The sequence below is a fragment of the Apium graveolens genome, unplaced genomic scaffold, assembly GCF_009905375.1.
Source record: "Apium graveolens cultivar Ventura unplaced genomic scaffold, ASM990537v1 ctg1815, whole genome shotgun sequence".
Classification (NCBI taxonomy): Eukaryota; Viridiplantae; Streptophyta; class Magnoliopsida; order Apiales; family Apiaceae; genus Apium; species Apium graveolens.
The window spans coordinates 31,047-52,949 of NW_027417407.1; the positions used below are offsets into that span (position 1 = coordinate 31,047).

At 35.7% G+C, this 21,903-nt stretch overlaps 1 protein-coding gene and 1 pseudogene across 1 annotated transcript; one reads left to right on the plus strand and one right to left on the minus strand.

Moving 5' to 3' along the window:
• Positions 1-1,775: 1,775 nt before the first annotated feature.
• On the minus strand, positions 1,776-7,258 carry LOC141700139 (glyceraldehyde-3-phosphate dehydrogenase GAPCP2, chloroplastic-like; annotated as a pseudogene).
• A 2,571-nt stretch (positions 7,259-9,829) lies between these two features.
• On the plus strand, positions 9,830-10,603 carry LOC141700144 (uncharacterized protein At4g02000-like). The gene has a single exon (XM_074503952.1). It carries the CDS (start codon positions 9,830-9,832, stop codon positions 10,601-10,603), a length of 774 nt encoding a protein of 257 aa, XP_074360053.1.
• The last annotated feature ends 11,300 nt before the right edge of the window (positions 10,604-21,903 follow it).

Below are 21,903 nucleotides of genomic sequence, written 5' to 3' on the forward strand. Positions count from 1 at the left end.
TCCAATCAGTTTATTTTTTTTGGGTTTATTGTCATTCATGATTGTACTAATTCTATACTCCCCCGTTCATTTCTATACACTTTCCTTTTTGGATGTCCCATTCAATTCTATACGTTTCAAAACTTACCAAAAATAGTAAAAGTTTTATAATATAAAAATTTACACTCATTAACATCCACTATTTTTTTCCACTACACTAACTTTATACGTTAAATATTAATTTATCCCATCACTTTACCCATTTTTCTTACCTTTTCTTACAACATACCACTTTTTCTTAACCTTCGTGTCCAAAAACTTTTTTTAACCTCCGTGCCAAAACGAAACGTATACTTCTTAACGGGATGGAGGGAGTAGTAATTAAATGTTTCCAACAGTGCGCTCTAATTTAACGGATCATTTAGACTTGTCAATTGTCATCTATGCCTTCCAAATGTTTTAGTATGGAGGGGCATGGTTGGTGACTGGCACAGGTGTAGTAAATTATGTAGAAACAGTAGAAGAGAACTTGTGTTGAAATGGTAGTTGTAATTAGAGCCGGCCAAACGGGCGGTTTGGCTCGACACGAGCGTAGTTCGGCTCGCCTAATATTCGCATTACTCGTCTCGTCACGGTCCGATTCGTTATTCGGCACTATTCGGATATGCACACGAGCTCTGTATTTTGAGAAACCGGAACCGTCCCGTAACCACTCGCCAGAGCTGTAGACGAATAAACAACAGAAAAAATGAATAAAAAACGAATTAACCAGCCCGTTATTCGCGAGGCCCGCCAGCTCGGCGGTTATTCGCGAGTCATCTATTGACTTGTCCTCTTTGTGAACCAGAATATTAGCAATAGTTAGCTTCTGACTTTCTGACTTTGTGAATTAAGAATTCAAAACTTCATTACTTTATGTCACACTATTTGCTTCTAACTAAAAATCAATCAGATAATGAATTTGTTATAGTTTATATTTTATTTAAATTATAAATACGGTTTGTTCCGTTTTGTTAGAGAAGAGTTCTATATAATTAATTTTAACATTTTTTTAATTAATAAAATTTATAGAGGTACCGTCCTCTTTTTCCTTATTTTAATACATATTATATTTTAATACATATTAGTTTTCCAAAATCGAAAAAATATTTTAACAGAAAAAATTAAGATCAGAAAAAAAAGAAAAGTAAAAACAAAATATACATTATATACAATTTGCGTACATGTGTATAAAAAAGGAAAAAAATAAAAAAAACAAAGTAATAAATATAAGGAGAAAAACGTGTAAACAATAAACAAGTAAAACAAGTAGTGTGATTTATGAACTATGTGAAGTGCAAGTGCTAAACAACATGATGGAACCGATTTATTCTTTAGTTATTCGCCTAACCGCCTAAACCGTGTAACTCGGATAAATCGCGTGCCGTTCACGGTTGATTGCTTTTCAGGACCGGCTCGGCACGGCCCGGACCGTAAATTTATACGGGCTGTTCACGAATTCTATTCAACATTAACCGGCCTGTTAATTATTCGGCCCGACACGCACGGCCCACTCGTGTGGCCAGCTCTAGCTGTAATGCACGTACGTATCAACATTTCACTTAATAAGCGATGAATAAGCTCAATTCACCCTGCTTGTCACCAAGAAAGGGCCGGTGCAGTGGTTACGCTCTTATATTCTCTTGCAGGAGGTTATGAGTTTAACTCCCGGTGTAATTAATTAGCAAAAGAAAAAAAAAGTTAACCCTGCTTTTAAACACCATAAATTGACCTAAAGCGTTTTCACAATCATGCCATCAAGAAAACAATGATAACTAGTTCAACGGAAAGTTGTTGGACAAATTGTATCAAGCTCCAGCCTTTTGTTAATAATCTTACAAAGGATAACAACAAAGTTCAACTCCACAGCAAAAATGACCTATATTTCTGATTTCTATGTTTGACAAACTAGTTATTAATTGAGCGAAAATTGTAGCATCGGCTGCTTCCCATCAAATTTAGTACGTAGCTGCTACTAATGCCATGTGTTCGATCAGGTCCAGCACTCGGTTGCTGAAAGAAAGATTCGCAAGATATTGGCACAGGCACTCACATCGAAGAGAGATAACAGAGTAAACGGATTTGAAAGTTAGATGTAGGATATTAACTGTACCTGTAGCCCCACTCATTGTCGTACCACGATACAAGCTTCATGAACGATGCACTCAACCCCATTCCAGCTTGTGCATCAAATATACTTGACCTGGGAGATGGCAAAGATAACATATATTGAAGGAATTACCCTAGCAGATATGACTAGTTGTCCAAATTTATTAGAAGATTGACCAACTGTCTAGGTTCAAGACCAAAGCTACATTTCAAAATATAGAGCTTTTAAATTGCATAAATCCGACCAGAACCCATCTCTAGTTTTTAAATTGCTTCATAAGCTTCAATTTTAGGACTATAGATATACACAAATGACCGAACCCCTGAACTCTTGCATGACTTGGTACAACATTATTGCATGCAACATCTTTAAAATTACCAAGGGAAAAACAATGGTAAGGAAGACCATGCTGGCCATTAAGTATAGCCTATTTTTGCCCATTCACATAATCTCATAACAGAATATCGGGTAATAATTTAGTCGGCGCCTCCATTTCCACGATAATTTTTAAATCATTATGTAAATGTGTGTGTGTGTGTGTGTGAGTGAGAGAGAGAGAGAGAGAGAGAGAGAGAGACCTTGAGTCGCCAACAAAATCACTTGAGACAACATCGTCATCAGTGTACCCAAGAATCCCATGAAGTGGTCCCTCAGATGCGTACCTTCAAGCCAAATTACAATTGTAAATATAAAAAAGAGTGCCACAAATACAATGAGCATACATGAAGGATGTAACAGGAAAAGCAGAAAAAAGAAGACAGTACTTTATGGCAGCTTTTACATCTTCGTATGAAGCACTCTTCTCAAGTCGACAAGTCAAATCAACAACAGAAACATTGGGTGTTGGAACGCGGAAAGCCATTCCAGTGAGTTTGCCATTGAGTTCTGGCAGCACTTTTCCAACAGCCTACAAATCCGATATTAAGCAGAATCATGCACAAGGTCTTGACAGTATCAATATGAATATAACTCCAGCTCATACCTTTGCAGCACCAGTAGAACTAGGGATAATATTTTGCCCAGCACCACGTCCCCCGCGCCAATCTTTCATGGAAGGGCCATCAACTGTCTTTTGCGTAGCTGAAAATTCAATATGAAAATTTAAAATTACGAAAATGCAAACAGAAGTGCAAAATGCATTTTTTTTTTGTGTGAGAAATACCTGTTGTTGCATGGACAGTAGTCATCAACCCCTACAGAATGCCAAACTCCTAGTGAACCACCTGCACAAATTTTTTTGTTATAAACATATAAAAACTCCGTTCATTGTCAATTATTTTATTCTAGTTTTTTTCTCTATTATATTTTCGAAGAAGATCACTTGGTATTGAGGCTGTGAGCAATTAAAGTCATGTTATAGTTTGGATAAGCACATTTCACAACCTAATAGTACAAGAAACAAGTAGTGTTTATACGAACCAACCTTGGCAAGAGGAGCAAGACAATTGGTAGTGCAGCTCGCGTTAGATACGATATCCATGTTTGGATTGTATGTTTTCTCATTAACACCGACAACAAACATAGGAGCATCAGCTGAGGGAGCAGAAATTACAACTTTCTTCGCACCACCCTGCAGATAAATGTTGCAAATACGCACATTAAAGTTCTAAACACAGTTCAAAAGAGAGGGAAAGAGATGAAAGAAAGACATTAAGAGCGATAGATAGAGAGAAATGGTACCCACCTTTTTGTGTTCTGAAGCCTTTTCAATCGTTGTGAAAACCCCAGAAGATTCAACAACAAAGTCTGCCCCATATTCACCCCACGGGATCTCTGCAGGGTTCCTGGTAAAGTTCAGTAGCACATTTCAGTTTTATAATAAAATAAATTAAATACATAAACTTTTGACAAGCAGGAACATTGGTACAGGACAACTATTTATAATTGCGAAATGAAAAGCTGTACTACCTGTTGCTAGTAACTTTAATCTTCTTTCCATTTATTTCTAAAGTGGTTGCATCCAATACTTTAATGGATCCAGTGTATACACCATGAGTAGAATCATATTTAAACATGTATGCCTGTATTGTGAATAATAAAATCCATATGAGCTCTTTAGAATAAGCTAATTGCAATCATCTTCATAAGTTTGACAATAACAGAAAAGTTAGCATTTAAAATTTAGGGGTCGTTTGGTTCGCTAGGTGGTATCGGGTTGAAATCAGGAATCGGGTTAAGATGATATGAGTTTGGAACTTGATACATAAACTTTTGATAAAATAAATCAAGAATCAAAAGACACTTTATTATTTTTTGTTAATTTTATTTTAATATTAAAAACCAAAATTAAACAGGGATCACTTAATTTAATCATAATTATTAATAGAGTTTTTTTGAAAAATAGCTTAGGCTAAAAACATTTTTACAAAAATACTATAATTTTTTTAAAAATTTGCAAAAATACTATTTTTTTGCAAAAATACTATTTTCCAATATTTTTTTGTGAAAATGCGATTTTATGCACCTCCATTTAACCTCATCTAACCTCAAATGCAACAAAAAAACTCGATTCAACTAGTTACATGTGTGCCTGATTTTCATTGATTCCATATTTTTGCAAAAAAAATCAGAAGATGATAAAATCGCAAAAAAACAAGGAAAAAATAATATTTTTGGTAATTTCTCTTATTAAAATATGAGATTATATATTTTACCTAATATCTAAGAAAATAAAATATACATTCACAATTTTTATTCATCAATATTGAAATTTGAGCTAAAAAAAGTATTACACTTTAGTTCATACCCACCTCTTAGCATGGGTTTCTAAACCCTATACCTCATGGGTTTGAGGAATGAGTTTTAAAATAAATAAATTCCAACCAAACACGTATGAGTTTTATCCATTCCAACCTCATACCTCATACCCAATATTGTTGAACCAAATAACCCCTTAATTGGTCTATATTTATATTCAGAATGATAAGAGCTAGATTACTGAGTACTGACCAATGCCATAATTGCCATTGTGGGTGAAAGTATAGGAAAACCTCATAACAAAAAAAAGGAAAAAGAAAAATAAAAAATAAAAAACAAAATATATGAATATGTCCAAAAAACCTTTCCAGCGTTATCGTGCAGAAAAAATAACATTAATAATTCATAACAGCTACAGGTCATTACCATGTACTTGGCGTCCACAAATGGATCATTAACAGCTACAACATCAATATCATCTCTAAAAGTCGCTACTCTTAACACCAGCCTCCCAATTCTTCCAAAACCTGCAACATGACCATGTTATTACTTGAAATATAGTTGTATACTGTGATATCTTTTCAAAGTGTAACATGTGTTACTTTGGACTTGGGTACAGAGTTTAAAATGAAGGACACGACCGTTTGGTGTTTCCTTATAAAAATCGGTAACAAGGACTCGGGCCTATCTCTAAAAAACGGGCAAGGGAGATGACGTGATTTATTAATAAACATTTTGTATATTAATCAGCTGAAATTAAACAGAATTTATCAATAAAACTTTGTATATTAATCTCATTTCTTCTCTCAATTTTTTTACTTTGCTTCCTATATCCATCTCAGATGTGGTCTTTCAGTTGGTCCATGGTCAAAGTGTCTGCATTTTAGTCAAATGATCCAACACGGAAGGTAGTGTCTGACAAGAGATCCAAAAAGATTCTTGTTAAATCAGAAATAACAAATTGAAGAAACTAACATAAAACACAACACACCAAACAACTTTACATACCATTGATTCCGATTCTTGTCTTCCCGCCAGTTTTCGACCCTAAGAAAGAAAACAAAGTAATATTAGAATTTTAAATCCTCAATTTTCCAGCCATGCTTAGGTTTCAAACTATCTATCTTACTCTGAATGGTAGGTGGCAGTTCAGTAGCCGTAGCTTGAATTGGCTGGACACTCCGAGAACTAGATTTTCTGTAACAATTACAGGGTATAGAAAAACAGCATCAATTACAGTAAATGATCTTATAGCTATCACAGTAAATAGCAGTTTAGGATTGTTACAAATCTCTTAACTGTAAGATCAATGAATCCCCGGGAACAGAAGCACCAAATAGGCTTGACCGAGACTTTGACGAATCATGACAGAAGCTAACCGAAGACACCTGAACAAATTAATAACAACCTGCTTACTCATATATCGAACATTTCATTTAATATATCTACTGAAAGGTAACAATTAACCAAACAAACCTAAATTCCAAATTCTGACAACACAACATTCAAGTTCAAATCCGTTAAATCCTCATAAAGTACACTCGCTACAAGATTCAAACTTAAATCAGTCAATCCTCAGCATTACAAGAATCTTAAATCAGTCAATCCTCAGCATTACAAGGTCTTAAACCACTTCAATATTTTCGACTGCTAAAACTATTTAAAAATTGTTTAAACATCAAATTAGAACTATTCACAGCATCTATAAAATTATGTTGATAACAATTATTTCTTAGACATTTCTTGGGTTAGGTATCAATTTATAACTAGCAAAATATCAAATTTACCACCGATTAATTCGGAGTCTCAAATTGGCCACTTGAAATTGTCGCGGTAAATTTGAAATTTTGCTAATTATATAGTTGTCAACCCAATATTTCTTTTATTATCAAAATCACTGCAGCAAAAATGAAAATAAAATTTTAATTTATTTACATTTCATTTCGTAACATAACATAACAAATGCAACTGTACAAAATTTACAAAAAATAATATTGAATAAATAAAATCGAATTTTAAAAAACTGCAAAAAATAATGAAATAAAAAAAGGATAAAATGAGGGTAGGTGGGAGAGTGAATGGACCTTGGAGGGGTAGAGATTAGCCCTGGTGGCGCCGGGGAGGATGGCCGTGGATCGGAGAATTGAATTGGTGGCCATTGTTAGAGAGAGAGATAGAAGAGAGAGAGGGAGAGAGATATAGAGAGAGAGAGAGGAGGGAGAGAGAGAGAGAGAATGAGAGAGGGAGAGAGGAGAGGGAGAGAGAGAGAGACTAAATGAGGATTCAGGAGAGAGAGATGAGAGAGAGAGAGGGTTTTAAAAAGGGGAGAAGAGTGGCTTTTGAGGGTTTATATAAGGGCGCGGCTACGGCTGCGGAGGATTTTAAGAGCCAGCTAACTCTTGCCTCTTTCGTAAACTACAGTTTTATAGAAGCGCTACACTTGCACGTGAAACATTGACCAAAACTATATTAATTTTTGAGTGGGTGGAAAATCAAAATTGGGTTTATATGTTTTTCTAGTGTGCATGTCACAGCGGCACAGGCATGTCAAGATGGGCATGTCATGACGTCATTTAGCCAGACATGCCTTTTCATGATTCGGCATGCCTTTTTACTATTTTTTTTATTTTTTAATAATTATTTTAATATTAGAAATATCCAGAAATAACAAATATAATTTTAAAATATTTACATCTATACTATACTATAATAACCGAAATGAAGTATAATTTGGTATGCCTTTTTTTGGTTGGTTTGGTTATCCCCATTTATGACCGTCAGATCTTTTTAATTAAGTGATAAGGATCGTTCGATTCAATACTAAAAGAATATACACTACTCAAACTCCCATGTTCGAACCCCGACAAACGACAAATATTTATATTATTATTTATACAATACTAAAACTCCCAAGTTCGAACCCAACGAACAACAAACATTTATATTATTATTTATACACTACCCAAGATTCAGGTTCGAATCCTGCCAACAACAAATATTTATATTACTATTTATAAATATACTAATAAGGTAATGATCCAATTTTTTTTTATTGTAATTTTAAATAATATAAAAATATTAATGAAGACCCGTGCATCGCACGGGTTGTAAAGCTAGTATATTTTAATATTTAAAAAGTTACTAATTTAAATGAGTATTATGATGGTATTTGGTTGTTACTGTCAACTAACTTTAATTTTATATTCAAATTCACTGTATATTTGTATAATAATTATTTATTAAATTTTATTATATTTAATTGATAAATGACATGCCATTTGGGCATGTCTTTTTGCAAAAAGAGTCTTGTGACAAGTACCCTATTCTACTTACATAATTGGAAATTCAAAAACTATTTTTTTATTTCATAATTTATAATAAAAAGTATGGATAAATAAAATTTAAAAATTAACAATTTGACCAAGTAATTTTGTATTTTCCCGAGAAAAAGAAAGAAGTTAACTAGAATTTCAATAAGATGTCAATTACGGAATCTCACTATTATTTTTTTTGGCGTAAAAATAGAAATTTCACTAAATTTTTAACTTATTGACCAATACATGAGTTGGGTCATCGATCAATATATGAGAAAAATTCATGTGAATATATCAGATATAGAACTAAAATGTCTCGGTAGATGATGAGTTAACCGATACATGAGACATCGACTAATACATGAGAAAAATTCGTGATATAAAACTAAAATATCTCTTTAAATCATGAGTTATCTTATTCGGGAATCGTTTTATAAATTATAACATATTATCATTATTATTCTTATTGCTAATTAAATTTAACGTAATAAACAAATTAATTCTCAAGAAATGTTTCTATTATTTTTTTAAACAAAAAATTGATTTTGGGAAGGGGAAGCTGCTATATGTAGCCTTTTGCTAGACACGCGACAAAATAAAAACTACATTTTTGTCTTGGGCCAGAGCATTTTATAATTTGTGGGCCTTGTGATTTTAATTATGGGCCTTATCTGTGGCTGAATCTACTGAAATGTTAAATGGTTGATTAATGGACGGAAAGTTATGGCCCATTTATTTTGTTCATTATTGGAGTGTTTCCCCATTACAGCCCAAAAATTAGTACTTTAAAATAATGCTATGTTTGGTATTATCGTTAAAAAGTTGCGCTTTTAGAAAAAATGTTGATTTAAAAAATGTTGGTGAAATAATAAGATTATTTTTTGATAATATTTTTGATATGCATTTGTTTTGATGTAAAAAAATTATAATAATATTTTGGATGAGATTTGATGATCAAATAAGCAATTGCTTCCCGCAAAAATCGAAAAACAGTTTTTTTTCAAAAATAAGGGGTGACATACTTTCTCTAACAACAGTTTTTTGATCAAAAAAATTGCAACTATTTTTCTTTGAAAAAACTGTTATAATTGTCTGCAACACCAATATCAAACAAAACCTAAATACATTTTTTTTATCTTTAAAAATTAAATCGACTTTGTTATATTTCATTGCATCAAAGTATAATTTACACGGGAAATGATAAATATCCAAATAATTTTTCAATTTTTTAAAAATAATATGAAATCGATCACATATTATTATTTTTTTATATGTAATACCACGTCATTTGCATCATTTGTGAAAAGTTTGAAAAGTACACGCTCATTGTATTCATAAGTCATATCACATCATACACATCAACAATTTGCAAAAATAGGCACAAACAAAGACAAGACCAATAAATGAATTCAAATAACTACAATAGGCAAGTTTTACATTTTTTTCAATTTTAAGAAAAATAAGAGAAATTAAATGACAGTTTCATTTCTTCTGTTTATATGACAGCTTTCGTCAAATCATTGTTCTGTTAATCTCTATCATGCCGCGTAACCTGGCGGGAAAGAGACGATGGCAACACACCTCATACAAGAGGGAGGGAGTCCGAACAGCCTTGTACGTACGCCGCCCGCGCGAAGAAGTTTCCAATCATTAACAGTATTAGCCAATATGATAATTCTGTTTGAACAACATGGCACGTATTGATGAACCCCTAGAGGAGATGTATGCGAATTTGGTCATCGAGGATGAGGAGATGGACGAAATAGTGATTGCAAATAATACGATAACTGAACAAAAAACAACGTTTATGTTGATGGGAAAATTTTTGACGGAGAAAACTATAAACTTTCAAGCTATGAAGAATCTAATGGAGTCATTATGGCGGCCACGAGAAGGAATGGAAGTCTACAGTACGGGGGATTTGAAGTATTTGTTTGTATTTTACCACAAGATGGATGTGCAAAATGTAATGGAAGGTGGCCCTTGGTCGTTTGAGCAGGCGATGCTTGTGCTTCATCAAGTGGAGATGGGGGATGATCCAGCTACAGTTAAGTTACAGAATATGGAAATGTGGGTGCAAATATATGATTTACCTAGGGGTTATGTTTCAGAAAGTATTTTGAAAAGTGTTGGTGCGTCTCTGGGAACGTATATTAAATCAGGGCCAGGAACGTTTGATGGAGGGTGGACACCATATGTACGTATTCGAGTTGCACTGAATGTTGATAAACCATTAAAGAGAAGTACAAAGATAAAGAGAGAAGGAAATAGTTGGAGTTGGATTAATTTTAAGTATGAAAAATTGGGTACGTTTTGTTTCGTATGTGGCATTATTGGCCATTCTGATAGAGATTGTATTGTGGTTTACGTGAATCTTGAGAAAGTGGTAGAGAAAAAGTATGGAGTATGGCAACGTGCATCTTCAAAAAGAGGACAACGTAATCCTGGATCGAAATGGCTTTGAAATAGTGGTGTAAGGAAGGAGGATTGAGGTGCAAAGCAATAGCAAGGTGACTCATCGGGAAATCATGGTGGCAACCCGGGTGATGCGAGATTCATGGAGGTAGATGGTAAGATTTGCGAGATTGGTGGAGATGCTGGTGGAATTCTGGTTAGGCAGCGGGATTTGAGGGAACAGAAAACAGGAAAGAGTTTGAATTTGAATGACAAATAAACAAATGAGGATATGAGAGAGGAGTATAACGAGTTTCCTTCCGATAATGTAGTGATGGATACGAAAAGAAAGCGGGTTGACAATACGGAGAGTGAGGCTAAAGATGAGCTGTATAATATGCAGATAAGTGGAAATGAACATAATGTTGGGCCAAAAAACTTGATACCCGCCAAAGATTATGAGTATCCTTTCGTGGAACTGTCGTGGGCTGGCCAACCCACGGATAGTCAGACTTCTGTTGGATATTGATCAACAGTATAGGCCCAGTCTCATTTTCTTGAGTGAGACTCTAGTTAAACATGATACGGTGCAAAAGGTTACTAAACAATCAGGATTTGCTGGATGTTATGCAATTGATGTTCAAGTTCATTCAGGAGGGATTGCTTTGTTATGGAGGAACGATGTAGCAGTTCATATTACAAATAGTTGTAGGAATTTTATAGATTTTGAAGTAAGTAATGAGCAGCTAGGGAGATGGCGATATACTAGATACTATGGTTTTCCAGAGAGGGCGAGAAGAATGGAGGCTTGAAATATGCTTAGGGAATTATCTGTAGCTTCAGAATTACCGTGGTGTATCCTGGGCGACTTTAATGATATTGTTTCGTTGGAAGAAAAGAGGGGAGGAAAACAGCAACCAAGAAGGTTAATGGAAGGCTTTTGGGATGGGTTGCATGATTTGGGTTTTACTGGAGATATATTTACTTGGGAGAGATCTAGAGGGACGGATAAATGGGTTCAGGAGATATTGGATCGTGGGATGGCAACACAACAATGGGGGAATATGTTCCCGTTAGCAGATGTTACAGTCTTAGAGGTAACAACTTCTGACCACCTACCGTTAATGTTGCAGTTGCATAGAAAAGTATTTGAAAAAAGACGACGCAAATTTAAATTTGAAAATATATGGATTGGAGAGAGAGAATGTAGAAATATAGTGTAATGAGTGCTGGAGGCAGGATGGTGAACGAGATTTGATGGAGAAAATTATGAGTTACTCGTTGAAACTGGAGGAATGGGGCGGGGGCTTGATTCGTGAGATGAAGGTTCAGATAGGCAAGTATAGAAAAGAAATACAGCGTTACGATCTAGGAAAGATACATTTGGAATCCAAAAGTATGATGCAGCACGGTGGCAGTTCATGAGATTGTTAGAGAAGCAAGAAATTTTTTGGCGTCAAAGAGCCAAACAGTTTTGGTTAAGGGAAGGTGATATAAATGGTAGTTTTTTCCATAAGTATGCAACCACTCGAAAAGAGCATAACAAAATCAAGAAACGGAAGGATAAACATGGGGAGTGGAAAGAATAGAACGCTGAAATTCAAGAGGTTATTACTGAGTATTTTACAGAGTTATTCAGTAGTGTTAAAGATAACATGAGATTATCTCCAAGGATTAAATTCCCGGTAATCTCAGATATACAAAAGGAGATACTGGTTAGACCTGTCGCAGATGAAGAGGTTAAAGCGGCTGGTTTTGCTATGCATTCAGATAAATCACCTGGTACTGATGGCTTAAATCCGGGTTTTTATTAGACTTATTGGGAGATAGTAGGCCAGGATGTTATTAAGTTCTGCAGGGAATTTTTTCAGAATGGAGAGCTACAGAGTGGTTTAAACCGTACAATGGTGTGTCTAATTCCTAAGGTAAAACATCCAAAAAAGGTGGCTGATCTGAGACCAATCTCATTGTGTAATGTGCTGATGAGAATCCTCTTTAAAGTAATGGCGAATAGGTTAACACCAACTCTAAATGTAATTATTTCTGAGAAGCAGAGTGCATTTATTGAGGGACGACTCTTAACTCATAATGTGTTGATAGCTTACGAGGTGAACCACTACATCCGGAGGAAAACATAAGGTAAATTGGGTGTTGCTGGGTTGAATGTGGACATTTTTAAAGCGTATGATAGATCGGAATGGTCTTTTATTGAAGAGATGCTTCAGCGTTTTGAATTTCCTACATTGTGGGTTGACAGAGTAATGAATTGTGTGAAATCGATCTCGTATAGTTTTCTAAGGGATGGTGATGTGTTTGGTGAAATAATTCCCCAAAGAGGAGTACGGCAGGGAGATCCGATATCGCCATTTATGTATATCATTTGTGCAGAAGGGTTGAGTGGTATGATTAGGGTACATGAGGAATGTGGTTTATTGCACGGACGTAAGATTGCGAACAAAGCACCAAGTATCTCTCATCTTCTATTTGCATATGATTGTTACTTTTTTCTAAAAGCCAAAAAATCGGAAGCTATAACCTTAAAAAGTGCACTGCAGAGGTATGAAGTTCTATCAGGTCAAATTATCAATTATGAGAAATCAGAGGTGGTGTTCAGTCCAAATACAAATGAAGAGGATAGGATGGAGGTTTGTGAAAGTTTAGGGGTAAGACAAGTTCAAAAACCTGGAAAGTACCTCGGAATGCCTATGAATGTGGGGAGTAGTAAAACAGAGGTGTTTGGTTTTCTTGTAAATCGAGTGCAACAAAGGTTGAAAGGATGGTATGGAAATGATGTATCTCGAGCTGGGAAGATAATTTTATTGTCTTCAGCAGCTCAAACAATACCAAGTTTTTGGATGAATCTGTTCTTGATCCCAGTAACTATATGTGAAGAGGTTGAAAGGAAAATGAATGCATTTCTATGGGGGAGTGGAGGTGGTAGTAAGGGCAAATCCAAGAGTGGCCATATTTTTTGGCCTAAATTTGGACCGAGACAACTCTCTATTCCAACAGTTCGGTCTAAATTTTGGTCCAAATTCATATATCAATATTTTATTCTTTCAACTATTAATATATTGTTATTTTAATGTATTGATATTAATTCACATACATATTAATTCAATTGGACGCCAAACGAATAAGATCACTTTAAGTTCAAACTTAATAAATTTATTAAATTGGAAAAACATTACACTTAAACAAGAAAATGAAGAAAAAATAATATTATATTTAATTAACTAAAAGAAAAATAACAAAGATTAAACTACCCCGAATTAGTATATTGTTCTCACAAATACTCGATTAGTGCATCTCGAAGAGCAATATGAGCTTCTTTATTTTTTATTTTTCAATACCGTCTATCAAAACCGTAGGATGCAAAAATCTTATCTTCTGCAAAAAGCTAATCAAATCTTATCATGTTTCACAAGTGACAAAAGCATTGGGACACTAAATCTTATCTTCTGTGTACAAGATAAGAAAATTTTACTTATCTCATATTCACCATTAGATGGATTTCACTACCGTTGGATGAATTACCTTTTTTTCTATAAATTGTTTTATTACCCAACTCATTCCACCATCCTCTTATCTACTTCCATGCAATTAAAAAAAATGAGTTCAGGAAATCGTAGTGTATCATACACAGTTGAGCAAGATATGCACTTAAGCCAAATTTGGCTTGACATTTCTCAAAATCCTGTTATAGGAATCAACCAATCTGGAGATCAGTTTTGGTCTCGAGTTGCAACTGCTTTTCACTCGGATCCAAGATTTTAACATCTTAATCGAACCAAAGAATCACTATGCAAGCGCATGCAAGCCATCAATGCTGCAATATCCAAACTGAAAGGTTGTGTATGCCAAGTTGAAAACCAACATCCAAGTGGTGTTTTAAATGAAGATATCGTAAGTAAACTATTAGAATTTGAATTTTAGTACTCATCTATGTTACTTATATTTTATTTCTCATCTAAGTAACTTGTATTTTGCGATGAAGAAAGCTAAATTATTTTTGAAAGACGACCCAAAATATCAAAAAGGGTTCAAATTCGGTCATGTATGGCATATACTTAAAGATTGTGAAAAATTCTCCAGCCCAAACACAACACCACATGTTCAATGTCCAAGTTCAACCGATGATATTCGTCCAAATTTATCAGCATTTGATATTAATTCAACTGACGAGGAAATTGGTGCTACATCGAGCGTTCGTCCAATAGGAGTCAAAAAAGCAAAAGGAAAACGAAAACATGATGAAGGCATTTCTAAAATTATCGAACAAAATAATGTTCTTGTCGAATTAATTAAAAAAAAGAATCAAGATTCGGAACCAAAACTATCTCTCGCGGAATACAAAGAGGAAAATAAAATTTTGTTGAAGGATTTGAACTCTATATTTGATCCTAACTTACGTGAATTTTTTCGTACTGAACAGACCCGAATTATGGAAAAAAGGGCTCAACAACAAAGATCAACTTCTCAAGCTCGAGGTTCAGAAGATGAAGGTCAAGGATCACAAAATGATCATAATTATATTCAATATTATGATTATCTAGGAGGATCAAGAAATAATTTATTTGATTAAATCAATGTTTAAGTTCATATTATACTTTTGTATAAGTTGTATTTGTAATTGTTTTTTATCAAGTGTAATCTTTATTTTATTTTTAATGTATTAATAATTTAAATTAAAACAATTCATGGTGTTTAATATTTTTTTGTTAAATAACTATTATATATAAGTGAAAATTAAGAAATATAATTAAAAACTGCTTAATACATGTATATAATTACATTCAATCAACAAATTAACAAATATATAAAATATAAAAAGTTAATATTTTATAATTAAAAAGATTTAGGCCGGTGAATAGTGCTGGCCTAAATTTAGGCCGACACTATTCACTGGCCTAAATTGGAACGGGGCAATAGACCACTGTTGGGTAGATTTAGACCGAAATCGGTCCAAATTTGGGCCGATAGGCCACTGTTGGAGATGGCCTAAGGGCGTGAAGTGGATGTTGTGGAACAAGGTGTGTAGGCCTAAGTAGTTTGGAGGGTTAGGGCTTAAAGAACTGCGGAAATTTAACTTATCTATGTTGGCTAAGCAGGGTTGGCGACTACTCAAGGAAACTAATCCGTTAGCTTCTACAGTTATGAAAGCGAAGTACTATCCAAAAACAAGTTTGTTAGATGCTACAGCAGGTGCAAATCCAAGTTTTGTTTGGAGAAGTATTATGGAGTCTATGGAGGTGCTTAAGGCAGGGACTAGAAGACGAATTGGAAATGGGAAAGATACAGGTGTTTGGGATGTTCCTTGGCTGCCAGATATGATTAATGGTTGTATTACAACACCAAGATATGAGCATCTTCATGAAATTAGTGTGAATAATCTAATGCAGGAAGGAGGTAATCAGTGGGACAAAGATATAGTATATGATTTGTTTCAAAGTGGAGATGCTGATTTGATTAAGCAGATTCCACTACCAATTCAAGATAAGAATGATTCTTGGCTCTGGATACTTGATGAAAAAGGGGAATATACAGTTAAAAGTGGCTATCGTTGGTTGCAAGGGGAGTTTGAAGATGTAAATAGATGTTATTGGACTAAACTGCGGGCTTTGAATCTACTAGGAAAGGTGACTAATTTCCTGTGGAGGGTATGTCGATCATGCTTACCTACAGCAAGTGCATTGATTTTAAAACGGATTAGTATTGATATTATGTGCCCCTGGTGTCATTCTAAAGCTGAAACTGATGGTCATGTGTTGTTCTCGTGTGATTTTGCGAGGACAGTATGGGCTATAGCAGGGATGGGGCAAGTTTTGCAGTGTTCATCCTATGAGTCTGCTGGTATTATAATTCGTAGAGCTTTTGATACTTTCTCAAAAGAGCAGTGTGGTCTTCTAGGGATGGTTTGTTGGAGTTTGTGGAGAAGGCGTAATAAATGGGTTTGGATCAAGGCAAACGGATCTGCTTTTGGAGTTGTTTCTGCAGCAAAACATTTACTCAGTGACTGGAGACAAGCTCAGATGATGAGTAAGGGTGAAGAACATGTGACTGCAACTCGGCACTGGGAAAAACCAAATGCAGGTTGACTCAAGATTAATGTTAATGTAGCGGTTTTCCAGGACGGTAATATAGGTTGTGGTGCTGTTGTTAGAGATGCCCAAGGACAGTTTAGGGCAGCCATGAATAAGAAGGTAGCAGGGAAGTGGAGCCCGAGAGAAGCAGAAGCTATTGGGTTCAAGGAAGCTTTGTCCTGGATAGTTAATTTAAGGTGTGAAAACTGTGTGTTTGAAACCGATTCAAAAACTCTGGTGCAGGCATGTAAGGGAGCTTCAGGTGATCCATTGTTTGGACGATAGTTGATGATTGTACTTATTTATTAAAGCACATAAATCACGTGCTAGTTCATTTTGGTTTTCGATCTGTGAATAGGGTGGCACATGAGTTAACTCGAGCTACCAATTCTATGTCAGATTCTGGCTCCTCCTAGTTTTATATCTCATGTATTCAGTGGCGGATGTATGTGTGTACATGGTGTCTCAAGTGACACACCATTATTTTTTGGGGAAGATTACTTTTTTTTTTACAGTTATGGTCGTCCAAGTTCATTATCTCCATCTTCTTAAATCAATTCTTTTGCTATTTCATTGTAGCTGATAACTAAAAGCAAGACATTTTAATAATTTAGAGTAATAGAGACATTATACTTCATATGTTCTTGTTTTAATATCTTTTTACTAAAATTTGATTGAATTAGTAAAAAAATGATTAATTTAACTTAAATTTAGTCAAATTTAATTTAAAAAATTAATTGAACAAAAATATTGGAGGATAACAAAAAAATATATTATACATTAATATATTGATAGTGACACACCATCCTTTAATTTCTGCATCCGCCACTGTATTAGATTGTGATATGATTTCTTAAATGCAAGTACGGTTTTATTAAAAAAAAAGAAATGAAATGGTTATATTTATACTAATATTAAACAAACAGCGCTATCATCGGTAGACTGCCACATGGGCCTTTATACATTTTTTTTGCTAAATACCTTTATACATTTTTCTTCACCCAATATAAATTACTTATATTTTTTGGGTAATTTTTTTTTTTTGAAATAAACGTACTTGCATTAACTAAAACAAATCAGAATCCAAAACATGAAGAATAAAATCAGGAGGAGTGACATTCCACTCCCCTAAGCCTGACTCAGACAATGCGGTTTTTGCTAATACATCAGCTACATAATTCGCAGACCTAAACACAAACTCTACTAGCACATTCTCCAGGTGCTTCAATAAAAAAACACAATCTGCAACTATTGTGTTAAAATAAGCTCCACCTTTTGTACCCTTACAAGCTGTCGCAAGGATCTTCGAGTTTGTTTCTACCATACAGTTAGATAACCCAGCTGTTTTAATCCATGTCAATGCTTCCTTCAAGCCTATAGCCTCAGCTTCACGAGGTGTCCAGGTACCCACAACACGATTACACTTGGCTCTAATAAACCGACCTTGTGCATCCCGTAGAATGCTTCCCACTCCAGTTCTCTCATCCTGGGTAATCGCAGCATCAACATTCATTTTAACCCATCCCACTGGTGGTTTACTCCATTTTATCCTCCCTTCCCCTATCTGTTGTCTCCTTGTATCTCCCTTTCTTGCCTCTCTCCAGTCAACCAATAGGTTGTTAGCTGCAGCCTTCACACCAAACACTGACCCATTTGCCTTATCCCAAACCCATTTATTCCGTCGATTCCACAAACTCCAGCAGTACATACCTATTTGTACACACTGATCTCTAGTAGCTACTGCAAATGCATTACTCAGAACCTCACCAGCTGTTACACTCACTGCCATTTGAAGCATATGTTCCAGTCCAGTATTTGTCCAAGTTGTTCTCGCGAAATCACATTCAAACAAAACATGCTTATCAGTCTCTATAGCACTATGGCACCATGGACATTGATTACTAACCTCAACTCTTCTCGTAGTAATTGCCTGATTTGTAGGTAACCACCCTTTACATACTCTCCACAAGAACATAGTAACCTTTCTTGGTATTTGAAGTGACCATAATTTATTCCAAAATCTCGCCCATCCATCATTTCGATCCCCCTGCAAATCTCTGTAACAGCTCTTCACTGAAAACTCTCCATTTTCTTCTAAGAACCAGAACCAGGAGTCCTCCTTATATCTCATTGGGATTGGTATTCTCGTAATAAGTTTTCTGTCACGCTCATTACAAATATCATTAAGCACGTCATAGTCCCAACCATTATGTTCTTCATTCATCAAACTCTGTACTGTAGCTTCTCTTAATTCGTCTGGCATAGTAGTAGTGAGAAAACCATTTTCAAGACATGGTAGCCAAGGTACTTGCCATACTCTCGTACTTGCCCCATCTCCAATCCTCCTCCTACTCCCTTTCACAACTATCTCCTGCGACTCCAGAATACTACGCCACATATAACTAGGATTTATTCCAATACTCGCCTCAACAAAATCCTTACCTGGGTAATATCTTGCTTGCATAATGTCTGACACCAATGGATTTGCTCTCGTTAAGAGACGCCACCCCTGCTTCGCTAACATGGTTGTGTTAAACTGTTTGAGACTTCTCAGACCTAAACCTCCACCTGCTTTTGGCGCACACAATTTATCCCATGAAGCCCACCTTATTCCTTTACCATTTCCCCCGTGTCCCCAGAAAAAGCCATTCATTTTCTTTTCTATGCCATCACATATCGAGCTTGGGATCGAAAACAAACTCATCCAGAAATTCGGTATAGCTTGCGCTGCTGACTTCAACAAAACCAGTTTACCTGCTTTTGAGATACCCTTATTCCCCCACCCCTGCAATTTTTGATGCACTCGACCTTGCAAATCACCAAACACCTCAGTTTTATTTTTACCAATATACATTGGCATACCAAGGTATTTACCAGCTTTTTCAACCTCCGGAATTCCAAGTTGCAGACAAACCTTCTCCCTATCCTCTCGAGTAGTGTTTGGACTAAAACAAACATTAGACTTCGTATAATTAATGGCCTGACCCGAGATTCTTTCATATCTCTCCAAAATACCTTTCATACTTTTTGCCTCCACTTCTTGTGCTCGTATAAATAGGTAGCAATCATCTGCAAAAAGCAGATGCGATATCGTTGGTGCATTCCTAGCCACTCTACATCCATGGATCAAACCCATTTCTTCATTTCTTCGGATTATGGCACTTAAACCTTCCGCACAAAGAATATAAATATACGGCGATATTGGGTCACCCTGTCGAATCCCTCTCTGTGGTTTCACCTCCCCAAAAACTTCCCCATTACGGACAAATCTATACGTAACTGATGTAATACACCTCATTATTCTATCTACCCATTTCTGATCAAACCCAAACTTACACAACATACTCTCTATGAATGCCCACTCAAGTCTATCATATGCTTTTGAAACATCCAATTTAACTCCTGCCACCCCATTCTTTCCTTGAGTCTTTCTCCGAATAAAATGATTAATCTCAAAAGCAATCAATGCATTGTCAGTGAGTAACCTTCCTTCAATAAAGGCGCTTTGTCTATCTGAAATTATATCCGGCAAACATTTCTTCAGCCTATTCGCCATAACCTTTGACACAATACGCATTAGAATATTACACAATGAGATAGACCTCAAATCAGACATTTGTTGTGGTTGCTTGACCTTGGGTATCAAACAAACAACAGTCCGATTGATCTCCTCCGATAACTGTCCCTTATCAACAAAATCCTTACATACTCCCACTACATCCTCCCCAATTATATTCCAATATACCTGGAAAAAAGCCGGATTAAACCCATCTGGACCTGGTGATTTATCCGGGTGCATACTAAACACTGCTTCTTTAACCTCTTCACTTGTCACTGGTAAAATTAGCTCCTTATTTTGCTGATCAGATACTCTCAAAATGTTCTCTCGTTCTGTCAACCCAGCCTCCCCACCCCCCATTGTTTTGTACAACTCTGAAAAGTAATCAGTAACAACTTGCTGAATGCCCTCATTGTCTTCTTGCCATTCCCCATTTGCATCTTTCAGCCTCTGTATACTATTATTTTTTTTTCTTACCGACGCAAACTTATGAAAGAACCGAGAATTTGCATCTCCTTCTTTGAGCCAGAACTGTTTTGCCCGTTGCTTCCAAAACACTTCTTGCTTTTCTAACAAACCCAAATACTCCCATCTGACATCATTATATTCATTCAATCCTTGACCATCTCTTCTTGAACGCAGCTTTCTCATCTTTACCCTACACATATTCAGTTTTGCATGAATCTCCTGAACCATTCCACCTCCCCATTCTTCCAACTTAGCACAACATAATAAAAGCTTTGACATTATATCTGCTCCTTCCCTCCCATTCCAGCAATCCTTGACAATATTAAAACATTCATTCTCTTTTATCCACATATTCTCAAAGCGAAATCTTCTTACTTTTGGCATAAAAATTCTCCTATTCAAGTATAGATATAACGGCAAATGATCAGAAGTTGTGACATCTACTACTCGAACCTCTGCTTGTGGAAATAAATCCTTCCAAGCTTGTGTAGCCATACCCCTATCCAGCCTCTCCTGAACCCAACTACTACTCCCTCTCGACTTCTCCCAAGTAAACTTATCTCCAATGAAACCTAAATCACTTAATCCACATCTATCACTAGCGTCAGAAAAACCCTCCATAAGCCATCGTGGTTGGACTCTCCCCCCCTGCTTCTCATCCCTGCTCACAATATCGTTAAAATCTCCAATAATACACCATGGTAGTGAAGATTTACCTGCCAAATCTTCTAACATATTCCATGATTCACGTCTCCTTCCTCTTTCCGGGAACCCATAATAACCTGTGTATCTCCATCGACCAATCTGCTCATTTACCACTTCAAAATCAATATAATTATGACACACATCCCTCACAGTGACACCTCCCTCTGTTTTCCAAAACAAAGCTAAACCCCCTCCATGCCCTTGAGCATCTACAGCACAGTAATCAGCAAACCCTATATCTTTACATATTTTTTCGATTTTTTCTTTTTTGACTAAAGTCTCCGACAAAAAAACTAAATTGGGCCGTAATTGTTGGATGATTTCTTTAAGAAATCGAACTGCCCGTGGTTGGGCCAAGCCACGACAGTTCCAAACTAAGAAGCTCATAATTCTCGGTGGGCCTGGAATCCAGAGCCCACCCCTTGCAAGTTTTTTGGCACATGTACTAGATTCTCCATACTCCCATCTGTAATCATATTATCATGCCCAATATCTCTTTTGTCTTGGTCCAATTCAATCCGTCTACGTTTTGGATCCACTACTACATTTGCATTA